A 14,073-nucleotide genomic window follows, 5' to 3' on the forward strand; every position below is an offset into this window, starting at 1 on the left:
GTGCTCGCTCGCTCGCTCGCGTGCGGCGCTTCTTCGTTTCCTCCCCTTCGTACCCATTCCCTCTCACTCAACCATAAGAGGAGGCAACGCATCATGGCAACGCCCCTCACATTGACACCATCAGCCTATGCACTCCTCGTCCTCCACGCAGCGCGGCACCCACACTCAGCAGTCGTTGGAATCCTGGTAGGCGATGCGGCCACCTCTACCGTAAACCACGTCGTGCCCATCGCACATCATTGGACCACTCTGGCGCCGGCGCAGGATATCGCTGTTGACCTGACTGCCGCCCATGTCACTTCACAAGGGAAATATCAGCTTCTGGGCATATACGAAGCCCCGGCTATCGCTAGCGTCGAGGAGCCTTCAGCCGCCGCTGTCAGGCTGGCGATCAAGGCCTCTGCAGGGCAGGCTTCGAGCTCCAAGTCCTCCTCCTCCTCCTCCTCCTCATCAGCAGCATCGCATATCATCGTCCTGCAAGGCTCGAAGCTCCTGCAAGGTGACTCGACCGAGTCCACATCGCATGGGCTGATTCCGTACACTCTTCCGGCTTCTGCTGCGCCTACCAGCCGACCGAAGAAGACAGGAGGCGATGCGGCAGGGAGTGGAATTGTGGTTCAGGGGGCGGGCAAAACGCTGCAGACTGTCAAGGGAATGGTGAGGGGGACGACGGGAGAAGCTGGAGCATGGAAGAGGTTGAGAGATTTCGATGGTGAGAGAGAGCCTGCAGCTACGAGTTGGCTATATGCGTCAGACGACTAAGCTGTCCCCTTCCCTACGCTTCGCAGACCATCTTGAGGACACGGCCGCCGACTGGCTCGACAATGCTGCACTGGTCAAGTCCATAGCTGCGGCAGGCGTAGCAGTCGCATGAAGTAGCAAGTCCGGTAGAGAGAGGTAAATAGGCTTGGGCCTCGTGGGTCAGCAGGGAGATCAAGACGAGGGCGAGCCACACTTTGTGAGCAGAGCATCAATAAGAATAGAGAGTCGAGCACATTCATATCATGATACAGAGCGAGAAAAGCAAAGCAGACAAGAAGCATCGAGTCAAGCAATGGCGAACTGCCCCGCGAGGTGCGGTAGGTCGTCATAGATCTACGTCAGAAGAGAGCCGTCAGACTAGGCAGTCTCCGGCAGGAACCCTTCGCCCTTCCAGTATCGCAACCATGCCTTGACCTCCTTCTCAACATTGAGCGGCTTACTTTCCGCTAGCGTAGAGCTGGCCGCGCACGCCCTACTCGTGCTGAGGCGACGTAGACCCATGGCTTCGTACGCATCATCATCGTTTCCGTCCCCGTCGCCCCCCCTCATCGCCTGGGCAGCGATACCCATTGACTTTGCAGCGCCCAGATAGAAGTCCAGCAACTTCAAGGTGGGCAGGTTCTCTGCGCCTGAAACACCAGCTGCTTTACCGTACTCCACGAGACGCTTTAACCACTCCGTGAAGGGGAGGAGCTCGACATGCAGCTCCCGAGCGAAGACGCCGAAGATGTCGTCCCAGCGTGAGAGGCGCGGGTTGACGATGTGCATTGTGCTGACTTTGGGTGTGCCGGCATTGGTCACGCCATTGCTGTGGCCATTGCCGTTCGCGCCAGGATGTTGGACGAATTGATAGCGCATCTCCAGCAGGGCCTCGGCGGCTACGTCTGTTGGGATCCAGGATACGGATCCTTGACTCTCCTCCTTCTCAGAAGCAGACATCAAGGGCAAGCACTTGAGCTCCGAGGCGCTTCGCACAATCATAGGAAGCCAGTCGCTCGTGGCCCAAGCGCCATTCGTCCTGCTCCCACTCATCTGGCCAACCCTCACGTTCGCCACGGGCAGACCAGCCTCCCTTCCCGCACTTGCCAGAAGATGCTCGGTCACGGCCTTGCTCTCTCCGTAGCCTGTAGGCCCCACGCTGCACTCGAGCGGGAATTCCGTCTCGGGAGTCGGGCCCTTCATGTCTGCGGGAGGTGAAGCGATGGCTGCGATGGACGAAGTGAAGAGGATTGCTGGCGGCTGCGCATGAGGAGAGGCGAGCGCTAAGTCGACGAGGGCGCGCGTTCCCTTGACGTGGGGCTCGAATGACGAAAGGGAGAGATTGAAGTTAAGCTGCCAGGCGTTGTGGATGATAAAGGTCGTGGTGTCGCGCAGTGAAGCGTACGTCTCTTGAGGGAGGCCAAGCAGAGGCTGCGTAAGGTCGGCCTCGAGCAGAGTCACCTTGCCGTTCGAAGCGATATCAGGCGAGAGGCCACGGCCGATGAGAGCATCGCGCTGTCGCTGCAGCAAGGAGCTGCTGCTGTTCGATCGGTTGACAGCGAAGATGCGCGAGACGTGCGCATCGGCTACGAGCTGGTCGAGTAGGTGAGCGCCGAGTCCGCCCGTGGTGCCAGTGACGAGGGCGACCTGCCCGGCAGCAGCGTGGCTGCCGTTGCTATGCCCCTTCGCTGCGCCATTGCTCTTGCTTGCACGACGCTGCGGCCAGTTCTTGCCGTACTTTTCCAGCATAGCCTGCATCGCCTCCAGATGCTGCTTGCCCAGGTCAGCATCGGCCGCTGCGCCACTAGGCGTGTACTCTCCTTTCTTCGCCGCGAGCAGCGCGGTCGTCAAGGCCTGGATGGTTGGATTGGCGTATACGAATGCCGGCTCGAGCCTGGGCGTAGCATCGCGCACGGCGCCAGCGAAGACATTTCGGATTTTGGTGGCATTGAGCGAATTCACGCCAAATGAAAAGATGTCTGCGTCGCTGCCAAGCCCCTTGTCGACGTTGCGGCCGAGTGCATCGCCGATGACGGAGCGTACGAACATCTCAACCGTTTGCTCGTCCCAAACCTCGGGCGTAGCGACCGACGTGCGACCGATGGTCTCAAAATCTTCGTAAGCCTGATCAATCTCCTTCTTGTAGAGATCAAGAGCTATGCCTGAGCGGACGCTGCCCTTTGCGGTGCGGGGCAGGGGACGGGCCTTGTCCGCCACAATGATCATCTCCTTGAAGAGCAGCGAGTGCGAGGGCGCGAAGCTGTTCGCCTTCTCCACCGCAGGCCAGATGGCGTTGCGATACGCCGCCAGAGCTTCGAGATCGGTGGGATCAATCTCGTGTCCAGGAGCTGGCTCAATCAGAGCACCGACGTGGTTGCGCTGTCGTCCGAAGTACAGGGCCGAACGCACGAAGGGGGAAGCCTGGATATGATGCAACAGGGGGCCCGGATTCGTCTTCTCACCAGTCGCGTGCATGATCTGGTCGTCAAGTCGACCGACGACGTGGAAGTACGTGCGATCGGTCGGTTTCTCCTTGGGGACGAGGCGAATCAGATCCTTGGTTGCGTAGTAGCGCTTCCCGTCTATCGTCTCATTGAGGACATTCGGGGCGTACCAGTCGTTCTCACCGATCAAGATCTCAAATACGTCGCCCTCACCCGCCTTGGCAGCCTCGCCTTGTCCTTCCCGGTCACCTTGAGGGCGAAGGTAGACGGGTAGAAAACGATCTGGCAGTTCCATGCGCAAGGGATCCTCGTCATTATTGATCATGACAGACAACATCGTCTCAGTAGCGGCCATGGCATTCTTGATCTTGACGCCCTGACGCTTCAGAGCATGCGCGACATCTGGGTCGATGGGCCCTCCGCCATTGATACAGTATTCGATGTTGGCTAGTATCTTGACAGCCGCCGGGATGGGCGCCCAGCCATGAAACATGACCGGAACAGCTGGGAATAGTGAAGGCTTCCAGAACGCTAGCTCGGCGAGAAGCTCCTGCGGGGAGACTGGCTTCGGAGGGTCCGTGGGCTCTCGCAGGACATTGGTCGTGCCCATACCTGCGCTGCACACTGTTCCGATGAAGAAAGCGAAAGCGTGCCACGCTGGTAGATGGCCTACGAACTGGTCTCGCCCAGAGACGTTGACGTCGCCATGCCAAAGAAGGCACAAGGATCCTACAGAGTTCTTGTGCGAAGAAGGAATGGCTTTGGGAAAGCCCGTTGAGCCGGAGCTATGCAGGATGAAGAGGGTTTCTTCCCTCGACTGGACTGCAGGTAGAGTGTGGATGGGCTTGCCGTAGTTGTCAAGCTGCTCTTGGGAAGGGTTAAACAACAATGACGACTCTGGCCATTCGATGACTCTGGGTGCCGAAGAATCGCCAAGGTCCGCAAGTGCTGCGTCCAAGGCAGTATCGAGGTCGACAGTGGTGCCTCTCGACCCTCTGAGAACGGCTACGGCGCTGCTTGACTTGAGAAGGTGAGCGATGGCCTCGCGCGAGTTGTTGATGGAGATGCAAAAGGGGACCAGACCAGCTCGGTATACGGCGTTTACGACGCAAAAGTACTAGAGCGTGTCCATGTTGGCTACCATCGCCACAACAGGGCGGCTGTCCCTGTCGTGCACACCTTTGCCGATAGGTAGGTAGCGACCGGCATCAAGGTCAATGCTGTCGAAGTGCTTGACAAGGTAGCGGGTGCTGTGGACGGTGCCCCGAGCAAGTCAGCAACGAGCACGACCACGAGCCTCGAGCTCCGAGCTCTTCCATTCCGCACTCACATCCTCTGTACCATGGCAGACATCTGACTGTAGTTGTACTGGACAACCTCATTCGTTCCCTCCTTGCGGTACTTGGCCCATACGAAGTCGGCATTGTTCTGCGCATGCCATTGCATGATCTCTATGAAGTTGAGGGAGCCGTCGAGTGGAGGAACTTTGAAGCCATTCCTACCCTCAATCTTCAAATGGGCATCTGGGAAATGCTCCGGATTGCTGCTGGCCGAAGCCCGATCGACAGAAGGCGTCATGCTACGCGACTAGTGGCCGGCGTTGGTGGTCGATTAATGGAATGTCTACTTGCTGGCTGGATATGAGGCGGTTGGGCGTGAGTCGTCTTTAGCTATGGCTGTTGAAGCAGGCGGCCTGCACTGACCTTAAGGTTGAAGGTCAGGTTGCTACGAGTCTTATAGCCTCTTCCCACCCCGGTTGCGCCTCCTCATTGTCAACCTTGACCATCAGCAGCCGACGGTATCGCTCAGCCGACAACGGCTTTGCTCCTTCATGTCGACGGGCCGTGCCGGCAGCCGACCATTCATCAACTCTCGGGGTTGCTCTGCCGTTGCCCCGTGCCGTAGGTTCGCACGCAACACCAACGAATTAATGCGCCCTTAGCCGTCATCTCAATCTGACTCGGTCCACGAGGGCGAGGCATCAGAGGTACGATGGGGGAGGACGGAGCAATCCGCATAAACGAGGGCGCGTGCGAGGGCGCCAAGGCGGCAACTGACATTCTCCGCCTCCACCAGGCCAGAGACATCCTCAGCCCGTCTGGGTCTGTGCGGTGGTCGATTACCAGTGAAAGGGTGACTGAGCATTTGGGGCGCTGCCCTCGCACGGGCCTGCCATTGCCTCCTTCTTCCCCGCGTCTTCCGTGCATTCGTTGCGTGGACCTGCGCACTTTGACTCGACGAGCAAGAAGCGGCATGTAAGAAGGCACGGACGTGTCAATGGCCAGTCCTTCTAGTTCGCTGTCAAGCTGATAGGGTGACATGACCGAGAAGAAGGGCAAGTCAAAGCGTGATTGACAGGTATGTTGAGCCTGTGAAAAGGCATGAATAGACGTGTGCGTGCGCCTTCGCGGCTCACTCATCCCGAACGGCATTGAGCCTCACACCCAAGTATTGCTATGCGCTCGATTTAGGCGACCAAGAAGCATCGGAGGTGCTGATCCGGCCCTTATCGTCGACCTCATCATTCATCCTCATCCATCAGTCTGCTCCACATTTGCCTTTCTTCACTTGTGCGTCGCCCTGCCCCACAACAGATCCGCCAGAGCCATAATCGTCCACTTCCTATTCTCCGCCTCCGGGAAAACCAAGCTGCGCTTCGAGTAGAAGACTTCATCATCGACCTCCTCGCTCTTCCTAGGCAAGCAATGCATGAACTTCCAGTCGTTCTTTGCTCCACCCTTGCTCGCCATCTGACTCGTCACCTGGAAGCCGGCAAAGTCGCGCAGACGCTGCTCCTTTGAAGCCTCGTCGCCCATGCTGATCCAGGTGTCGGTCACGATGATGTCTGCATCCTTGACGGCTTCGAGAGGGTTGCTGGTCCATTGTGTGATGCCCTTCAACCCCTGCTCACCACCACCATTGGAGCGCTGAGCTGCAACCCCGTCTTCCATCGTCTTCCACACTCCCTTGTCCACCTCGTAGCCCTTGGGCGTAGCTACAGACAGCTCGATGCCCAGACGGGGGAAGCAGACGAGCATGTCGAAGAGGATATTGTTGGCGTCGCCAACCCAGGCGACCTTGAGGCCGGAAAGGGAAGAAAGGTCGTGCGTGCCTTTGGGTGAGTACGTCTCCAGAAGGGTGAGGAGGTCGGCGAGGATTTGCGTCGGGTGGTACAGGGCTGAGAGGGCGTTGATGACGGGTACACCAGACTCTTTGGCGAGCGTCTGTACGGCGCGACCGAAGTGACAAGAAGTCAGTCAATGTCATGAGACATCATCTCCTGCGTCTTCTCTCTTGGCTCACCTCAACCTCCTCATGTCCGCCGACCCTTGCCATGATCCCATCAGTCATTGACCCGATAACCTTTGCCGAATCATACAAGCTCTCGTTTACCCCCAGCTGGATGTCCGACGGCCCCAAGAACATCGGATGGCCACCCAAGCTTGCGACGCTGGTCTCCGTCGCTACGCGCGTACGAGTGCTACGCTTGCTGAACATGATAGCGATGGTCTTGCCTGACAGCGTCTGCTCGAGAGGAAGCTGTCCGGGGGTGCGAGGGGCCTTACTTGCTGATTTAAGAGCGGCGGCGTGGGAGAGGATGTTCTGCATTTGAACGGGGGAGAGATCAGCCATGCTAAGGAGGTTGCGGGGCAGGCGGGGCTCCATCGTCGGCTTGGGTTGCGAGGCAGCTCGCAGCGACGACGTGTGGAAGCGCGAGGTTGCCGCCCATGATGAGCAGCCTGCGCTCTTGGCGAAAGTGGCGCGAGGTGCTGCCGTCTTAACAGCGAGCATTGTGATGATCAAGGTTCGTGAGGAGGGAAAAGAAGAAGGATTGCGGGGTCACAACGAGCCTTATCTCGCCCCGAGACGGAAAAGCGCCTCGATCCGAGTCAACGCCGCCAGTCCGCCGGTGAGCGCGAGAGAGATCGGGCAAGGCAATACGCTCATGAGGCTGCATAGGTAGCAATGGTACATTGTTTATAAGCACATGAGGGCAGAAAGAGATTATGTACAGATCCGAGGAAAGATGCAATCTAATATGTCGAAGTGTTGAATGGGGCAATCGTCGGCCCCGCCCTCCGCGCTTCTGTCGAGCTACTCGAAGCCTCGGAGCTTTCCTCCCCTGCTCCATGCCTATCCCTCCTGCTTCTCCTCCTCGTCGTGCCCCTCCTACTGTTGCCCGCCGACGATGTCGTCCTCCCCGGTCGCAGCGCTCGATGACACACAGGGCAAAAGGCCTGCGACATAAGCCAGGGCACGAGACAGGGGGCGTGCAGCTCATGCTGGCAGTCCAGACGCACCCCGTCTTCGTCTTCGTTCGCCCATTCGATAGGCTCGAAGCAGATGGCGCACCATCCGTCCTCGGCACATTCGTCGTGATCGTGACCGGAACAGAACGCGGTAGATCCCAATGCCGCCGCTGCCGCTTTGTCATCGCGCTCCTCTTCGCTCGTTCTCCTTGCAGTGGTCCGGCCCCATCTCCGTCTCACAAATTCCAGGCCCTCCATCTTTCTTCGCTCGACATTCCAGCTCTTTGCCAGGAGCCCAATCTCGGCCCGTAGCGCCAGTAGCGCAATGACAGCTGGCAAACTGGTGGGAGAGATGGTCGGAAGCCGCATGGTCACCACGGCGTAGCCCACGATGAGGCTGAGCGAGGAGCCTACCATCAGCGCCAACGAGGCGAGATAGAGCGAAGGCAGGCTAACCACCTGATTGTCCCGCCTCAGACTGGCCTTGCCTGCCACTGACGTCGCCTTGTGAAGGGAGCGCGCGTGAGTCGAGCCCAGCTTGCCCGCCGTTTCGAGCTCGTCAAGCATCTCTTGTTGCAGGCGAAGCAGACGACGCCCCTCAGGTGAGGTGGTAGAGTCGATGCCCCGACTGTCGAGGCCTGAGGCCTCCGCTGCCAGGGCCATCGAGGTGCGCACGGATGGTGAAGGGGAGGCGTCGTCGTGCGATGATGTGGCAGCGGGTGCTAATGTGGAGTCGGTGGCCGGTACGTCTGCTGATACGGCAGAAACCGGGCTATCGATGCTATAGCTTTCACTGACGGTATCGTGCGAGGAGAGACCGGGGTTCCCTACGTTTGCCTCGTCAGGGGAGAGTGACAGGTGCGGAGGTAGTCTTCCAAAGGCTCCGTGCCTTCGACTGCGGCCAGAGGCGATGGCTGCATTTCGGGCTCTTGCCCTCTCTGACGGCATGAATGGCGCTCGAATCCAGAGAGGGACTGCTTCGAGTAAAGAGGGTGAATGCGAGGGGGAGGGGACATTGACCTTCGTCGGGAAGCGTGAAGGAAAGAGAAGCAGCGCCAGCGGGAGCAAGGAAAGTAGTGTTGGCACCGCCTCCACGAGGAGGATAATGAGAGAGGGGAACGTCGTCGGCGGACGAGGTCTGTCAGCGTTCTGACCTGACCATTGCCGTGCTAGGCCGTGCAGTGACGCAGCCGTGGTAGGAGCAACAACTGCAACCGTCGTTGCGAGAAGAACAATTCCAGCGACAAGTGTTGGCCAGAAGGCTACGCGTTTGCTCTTGCCGCTCGATCGACCTTCGATCTCACCAGCAAAGAGCCTGACAAGCCAGAGGCCATGCAGCTGAACGAGCGTCGGGAAGATGGTCGGAAGTAGAAGCGTCTTGGGCGAAAGAGCGCTCGAGAGGGTCGGCACCTTGCTACTGCCATTGTCTGCACCCTTGTTCTCGACGAGAACAGCGATGAAGCTTGATGGCTTCCAGATGAGTGCATCGGGTCCATCCGATGAAGACGCTTGCGACCCTACATTTGAGCTCTCGCCTTCACCTCGCAAAGAATCTGGCAGGACATCGCGCAGCCTCTCTGACCAAGTGCCTGCTGGCGACGAGAACGACGATGAGGAGATGATCTGCGTACCGAAGTCGAGCAGCGTACTCTTGCCATTGGAGTATGCCGAGGTGACTGCATCACGAGCGCTAGATGAGGAAGATGATGGCGTCCGTGCACGTATGCTATCACGATAGTCGTTGAAGCCGAGGGCGAGGAGAAGCAGTACGAGTGCTAGCCGTTGCCGATAGACGCGGGATCGGAAATGGTCGAGGGAAACGAGAGCGGGCATGGCTGATGCTGGTTGTGTTTGAGCGGGAGTAGTAGCTGAGGTGGCTGCTGCTGATGCTGCTGCTGCTCTAGGCAGCGGCGTAGAGGAGCTTGCTAGCTGAAAGTAATGGTTACCTCCGGCCGGTCAGAGGGCAGTAGTTGTCTGAAAGTTGAAAGTCTGTGCCTGCGCGGCGCTCGGCCTGGTTATCTCGCAGCGGGCGGCAGCAGCTGCGATTGTGGGCTGCTCGCCCACGTCAGGTGGAGGATGGTAGTGAGGAGAAGGAAAGGTGTGCTGTGCTGAATGGGTGTTTGAGGGTAAGTGGTGTGCGATGGTTGGAAGGGCAGGAAGGCAGTCACTCCACAACCGGGCAGGCATGCGGGGCTGCTCACAAGCCGGCTGATGAGATCTGGACCGGGGGTCAATTCAGTCTGGTCTGGTCTGGTCCAGCCGAGTCGAGCTGAGTCGTCGAGTCGACGGTCGAGTTCCGACAGCCAGTCGCCGAGGGCAAGAAGGGGTGCGAGCGAGCCACGGCGCGGGATAGACGGGATGATTGTCTCCATTGTAGTAGCGAGATGAGTGATGGATGACGCTACGCCTCAAGCCCCTGTGCACGGATGATTATCGCCCTGGATGCTCGATGCTCAAGGCGACCATGCATTGCCTCAAGATGTCTTGTGAGCAGGCTTGGGTGAGCGGTGCGGTGGCTTCGGCGCGGGGCAGATCTATCTCCCTGCCCGCGGGTCGCGTGGCCTCTTGGCGTGGGCCCGCCGATCTGTCGAATCGTAGGATTAGCCGCGGCGGGAGGAGGAGGACACGGGTGCGCTTGCAGCCAGCCAGCCCGCCCTCTGCAGCTCCGTCAGATCGATCATTTTGGCGAAACGGCAAGCCAAGCAGCAGCACCTCGAGTCGAGTCGCAGCCAACGACGGCCATCACTATCCTCCATCCTCCCATCCTCCAACCTACGCGTCCCCTCGTAGTCATCGCATCCATTGGCGCAGTGGGCGCGCGATATAAAGCAGTAGAAGCTTGTCAGTGCCATATCGAATGGCTGGCAGCGCCTCGTCCTCGTCTTCGACAACAGGAACGACGACGATGTCAACAGGAGGGGCGGGGCAGCCATCCTCTTCGTCGTCGCACGCGCAATTCAGCCTACCGCCGCCAGTAGACTTTGATGCCATCCGCAGAAAGCAGAGGGCCATCACGCAAGCCGCAGGAAGCGCAGCCAGTAGCAACGGCAGCCAGATGAACAGTCCAGCGTATCAACAAGGCGGAGGCAGCAGTGGCGGTGCTGCAGGCAACCACTTTAGCATGAGTGGGAGCAATGGCGTCAATGGCAGTAGTAGCAGCAGTGGCGGAGGCGGGCCCAAATTGCCTACGACTTCGTCATCGGCAGGTGCCTTCGGATCGGGAAACGACCCTGACGCATTTCAAGCTGCGCTGGATCAACTCATGGCGGGCAATGACCATGCCATGGGAACGCCAACGCATCCACCAGGCGGACACGCCAACATGTTTGCACCCAGCCAACAGCAACCGGCTCCGCACCATCATCATCACCATCCTCACGGCCCAGCACGACAGAATTCTCAGCCAACCACGCCGCAGGGCGCGCCGATGATGATGGCCAACCAATTTCACCAGCAACATCAGCAACCTCAACATCACTCTCATCCTCATCTTGCACATTCACATCATCATCATCACCATCATCCTCACGCGCCGCAGCAGCCGCAGCAGCCAAGTTCGCAGCCAGGTTCGAGCGCGTCCCCGTTCCCACCCTCGGCCAGTCCCATGCCTGCCGAGGAGCACGCTCGCCTCTTGGGCAACGCGTCGATGTCCTTCAATACCTTTGCCATGGACCTTGGTCGCTCACAACAGGCAGCTGCAGGCATGCAATACATTGACCCAAGCGTGACTGCATGGGTCGGCGGCGTACGCAGTGCGGCGCAGACGCTCTGCACCGAACTTGCTGGCATCAGCCAAGCCTTGCGAGCAGGGTCGATGTCGTTGTGGAGAGGACAAGGCGGTCGTCCTGGTCCGGCTGGCACCGGCGCGACCAACCAGTTCTGGCCGAATGACTTCGCATCGATGTTCGCTCAGATGCAAGGTCAGCAGTCGGGTGACAGTTCGGCGCAGGCTTCCCCAGCCAACCCTCGAGGTATGGGCGGCGCGCAGGGGCAACGTGGTATGCCCAACGCCGCCAACATGGAGCCTACGATGCTCCTCAACTTCCTCGATCAGAATCAAGGTCTGCCACCTGGCTTGCCGCCTGGCCCTGCCGAGCAGATGCTCGACTTCCTGACGCAGCCGTCAACAGGCATCGCGCATGATGTCAACGGCAGCAGCGCCAGCTCGTCGAACGCAGCCATTGCGAACAAGAAGCGTCCCGCAGACTCATCAGCCTCCCCCGCTGGCCCAGCTGCTGGACCTTCGGCCTCCAAGATACCCAAAGCGGCTGGCAAGCACAAGTCTCGTCCACCCATCGAGGGAGTGCGTCGCGAGTCAGTACGCTACCGCAATCGCAAGCTTCTGGTTGACATGCGCGAGCAACTCTACAAGTGGCTTGACACGACGGAATTCTGCCGCATTGCCCGCTCTTACCCTCAGGGATCCAATGGGTGGGCTACTGTACCCATCGACGCTGAGCGCCCCGAGTTGGGGACCAAGCGCGTCTTCAAGCCCAATTTCGAGATTGGGTCTGACTTGTACATCTGCAACAAGGAGCTGCTCGAAGCGCTGATTGAGCTCGGCCAGCAGAAGGTGCGAGATGGTCCGGAGGCGTACGGGATGAAGGAGGGTGTGGAGGCGAAGGATGTTGTGGTGGACGTGGCGAAGGATCTGATGGATTCAGCACGACATGGCTATCGCGCGAACCTGAAAAAGCAGCAGGAGGACGAGGCGGATGCAAAGGCCAAGTCGACGAGGTATAAGCAGCAAGAGCGTCACAGAACCAAGGTCCGCAATCGTGAGGTCGGCGCAAAGAGGCTGCGCCACCCGATCCCGGATGCCCTCTTGACGATGGGCCTGCACTCGGACGATGCGGCTAGCGACCAAGAGGACATGCACAAGATGGACAAGGACGAGTGGCGTCGTACGCGTCTGCGCAAGCTGCAGAGTAAGCGTGGGTGGGAAGCTCTCTCACCCCGCTGGCGTAATCCGCACCTGACAAAGGCCTATCACATTGCGGACACCCTCTCCAAGTCGAAGCAGATGCCTCGCTGGCGTCGCGATGGGGGCGTGGACTTGGATCCTCCTTCACGCCTCTGGGGCAAGACCCTGCCAAAGGTGGTATTTGACCCCACCTGGCTCGCGGAAAACGAGCAAAGGATAAAGGAGGACCCTTTCCACATTACTGTGGAGGATCGTCCTGTTGCCGGGTGGAGGAACGAGGAGCATGGATTGAGCGACGATACCGAGGATGAATTGGAGCGCTTTGAGCGGGAGGTCGCGCGACTGAACCGGGCAGCGAGGAAGAAGACGGCGGGAACAGCTGGTCCTTCCTCGAATGCGTATTCGATGATGGGGATGCCTGGGGCCAGCGGTACGGCGGGAACAGGTCGTCAGCACTCCTCGTCTGCTTCTTCGCCGTCGACGGGTAACTCCGAGGGTCGAGATCGTGGAAGGAGCAATAGCGGGCGCTCAGGGGAAGGAGAGGACGCTGACGGCGATGCGGACGATGAGGGCCACAGCGGGGATGTTGGCATGAGCATGGACGTCGATACCAAGGATAGCAGGTCAGCGCTGCTGCCAGGGGTCGGGACGGCTATTGGCGGCGCAGGGGGAGCGGGAGGAAGTCTACTTCATCAGACGGCCGGCCTTGTATGAATGAGGAGTCTCGCAGACGGAGGCCGTAGTCGCGGAAAGGCGGTGTTGGGAGTCTTTTGTATTGTATCAAGTCCACTTTCGAATCGTACACTGTCATCCACTTGACGCATACCGCTCCATTAGCTAGACACGAAGCATTTGTATCGCACTGGCTGCCCACCTACTTGCCAATGCCCTCAATTCCTCTTCCCATCAACGCCTCCTTGATCTCCTTCTCCACCTGTTCCACCTCACTCTTCGAATCGACCTTGACGACCTTGCCTTGCTTCTCGTAATGCTCAACAACGGGCATCGATGTCTCCAAGAAGGTGCGGAATCGCTTCTTGATCGACTCGGCATTGTCATCTGCTCGACCGGAGGTCTCACCACGCTTCATGAGGCGCTGCAGCATGATCTCTTCGGTGCAGTCGAGGAAGAGGACGAATTGCGAAGGACAGACTGACTGGTCGAAGAGGAGGGCCTGGTCCCTGCGGCAGAGGTGAGGCGGAATCGATCAAGTCAGTAGAAACACAGTACCAGTTGACCCGTTCCAACGCACATCTTCCTCGGAAAGCCATCGATCAAGACTCTGCCCTTTGCCTCGTTGCCGAGCTTGTCCTTGATTGCGTTCTCCAACAACTTGATGGTGATCTCCTGCGGGACGATTTGGCCTTCCCTGATATAGCGGTCGATGAGCTCTCCAAACTGGGATCCCTTGCGGTTCTGCTCAGCGCGAAGGAGGTCACCAGCGGAGAGGTGGACGAATCCGTACTCGTCTACGAGCCTAGCGCATTGAGTTCCCTTGCCTGAGCCGGGACCACCGAGGACGAAGATGACTTTGCAGTCTTTCGATGAAAAGAGGGGTTGTGTGCGAGAAGTGATTTCGTCTGCCATTGTGACTACTTTGGATCGCCGTCCTTGTGTCGTGGAGGGATGAGGGGATTCTCAAATTGACGCCTGCGTTCAGAGGCTGGGAGGTGCTTTGCTTCTTGGTCGCGTGATTGGGTAATGTAGACGAATG

General features: G+C 58.9%; 6 protein-coding genes across 6 annotated transcripts; 2 read left to right on the forward strand and 4 right to left on the reverse strand.

The window, feature by feature from the left end:
* The first annotated feature begins 26 nt into the window (after positions 1 to 26).
* On the forward strand, positions 27 to 1,031 carry BDZ90DRAFT_229996 (hypothetical protein). The gene is made up of 3 exons (XM_025505304.1): positions 27 to 712; positions 789 to 958; positions 1,014 to 1,031. The coding sequence occupies exons 1-2, from the start codon at positions 94 to 96 to the stop codon at positions 872 to 874; spliced, it is 705 nt and encodes a 234-aa protein (XP_025365613.1). The 5' UTR covers positions 27 to 93; the 3' UTR covers positions 875 to 958; positions 1,014 to 1,031.
* An 88-nt stretch (positions 1,032 to 1,119) lies between these two features.
* Positions 1,120 to 4,763, reverse strand: BDZ90DRAFT_258047 (acetyl-CoA synthetase-like protein; the record flags this gene model as incomplete). The annotated part of the gene is made up of 3 exons (XM_025508026.1): positions 1,120 to 4,198; positions 4,304 to 4,435; positions 4,516 to 4,763. The coding sequence occupies 3 exons, from the start codon at positions 4,761 to 4,763 to the stop codon at positions 1,120 to 1,122; spliced, it is 3,459 nt and encodes a 1,152-aa protein (XP_025365614.1).
* A 764-nt stretch (positions 4,764 to 5,527) lies between these two features.
* Positions 5,528 to 6,996, reverse strand: BDZ90DRAFT_229999 (putative ornithine carbamoyltransferase precursor). Its single transcript, XM_025505305.1, has 2 exons — positions 6,489 to 6,996; positions 5,528 to 6,409 (listed from the first exon to the last, which is right to left on the reverse strand). The coding sequence occupies exons 1-2, from the start codon at positions 6,975 to 6,977 to the stop codon at positions 5,750 to 5,752; spliced, it is 1,149 nt and encodes a 382-aa protein (XP_025365615.1). The 5' UTR covers positions 6,978 to 6,996; the 3' UTR covers positions 5,528 to 5,749.
* Positions 6,997 to 7,017: 21 nt separating this feature from the next.
* Positions 7,018 to 9,359, reverse strand: BDZ90DRAFT_30845 (hypothetical protein). The gene has a single exon (XM_025509480.1). It carries the CDS (start codon positions 9,266 to 9,268, stop codon positions 7,220 to 7,222), a length of 2,049 nt encoding a protein of 682 aa, XP_025365616.1. The 5' UTR covers positions 9,269 to 9,359; the 3' UTR covers positions 7,018 to 7,219.
* Positions 9,360 to 10,146: 787 nt separating this feature from the next.
* On the forward strand, positions 10,147 to 13,212 carry BDZ90DRAFT_230001 (hypothetical protein). Its single transcript, XM_025505306.1, has one exon. The coding sequence runs from the start codon at positions 10,293 to 10,295 to the stop codon at positions 13,071 to 13,073; it is 2,781 nt and encodes a 926-aa protein (XP_025365617.1). The 5' UTR covers positions 10,147 to 10,292; the 3' UTR covers positions 13,074 to 13,212.
* On the reverse strand, positions 12,916 to 14,026 carry BDZ90DRAFT_31044 (uridylate kinase). The gene is made up of 2 exons (XM_025509481.1): positions 13,612 to 14,026; positions 12,916 to 13,540 (listed from the first exon to the last, which is right to left on the reverse strand). Exons 1-2 carry the CDS (start codon positions 13,944 to 13,946, stop codon positions 13,234 to 13,236), a joined length of 642 nt encoding a protein of 213 aa, XP_025365618.1. The 5' UTR covers positions 13,947 to 14,026; the 3' UTR covers positions 12,916 to 13,233.
* Positions 14,027 to 14,073: the final 47 nt, after the last annotated feature.

Source organism: Jaminaea rosea, assembly GCF_003144245.1.
Source record: "Jaminaea rosea strain MCA 5214 unplaced genomic scaffold BDZ90scaffold_1, whole genome shotgun sequence".
Lineage (NCBI taxonomy): Eukaryota > Fungi > Basidiomycota > Exobasidiomycetes > Microstromatales > Jaminaea > Jaminaea rosea.

Bases quoted from the DNA above. Each gene is read 5' to 3' on its own strand.
- BDZ90DRAFT_229996 (XM_025505304.1), top strand. From the start codon at position 94: ATGGCAACGCCCCTCACATTGACACCATCAGCCTATGCACTCCTCGTC. The intron at 713-788 runs GTGAGAGAGAGC...TACGCTTCGCAG, and splicing joins GAGGTTGAGAGATTTCGATG to ACCATCTTGAGGACACGGCC.
- BDZ90DRAFT_229999 (XM_025505305.1), bottom strand. From the start codon at position 6,977: ATGCTCGCTGTTAAGACGGCAGCACCTCGCGCCACTTTCGCCAAGAGC. The intron at 6,410-6,488 runs GTGAGCCAAGAG...CGCGCCGTACAG, and splicing joins GCGGACATGAGGAGGTTGAG to ACGCTCGCCAAAGAGTCTGG.
- BDZ90DRAFT_230001 (XM_025505306.1), top strand. From the start codon at position 10,293: ATGGCTGGCAGCGCCTCGTCCTCGTCTTCGACAACAGGAACGACGACG.
- BDZ90DRAFT_31044 (XM_025509481.1), bottom strand. From the start codon at position 13,946: ATGGCAGACGAAATCACTTCTCGCACACAACCCCTCTTTTCATCGAAA. The intron at 13,541-13,611 runs GTGCGTTGGAAC...CCTCTGCCGCAG, and splicing joins GATGGCTTTCCGAGGAAGAT to GGACCAGGCCCTCCTCTTCG.
- BDZ90DRAFT_30845 (XM_025509480.1), bottom strand. From the start codon at position 9,268: ATGCCCGCTCTCGTTTCCCTCGACCATTTCCGATCCCGCGTCTATCGG.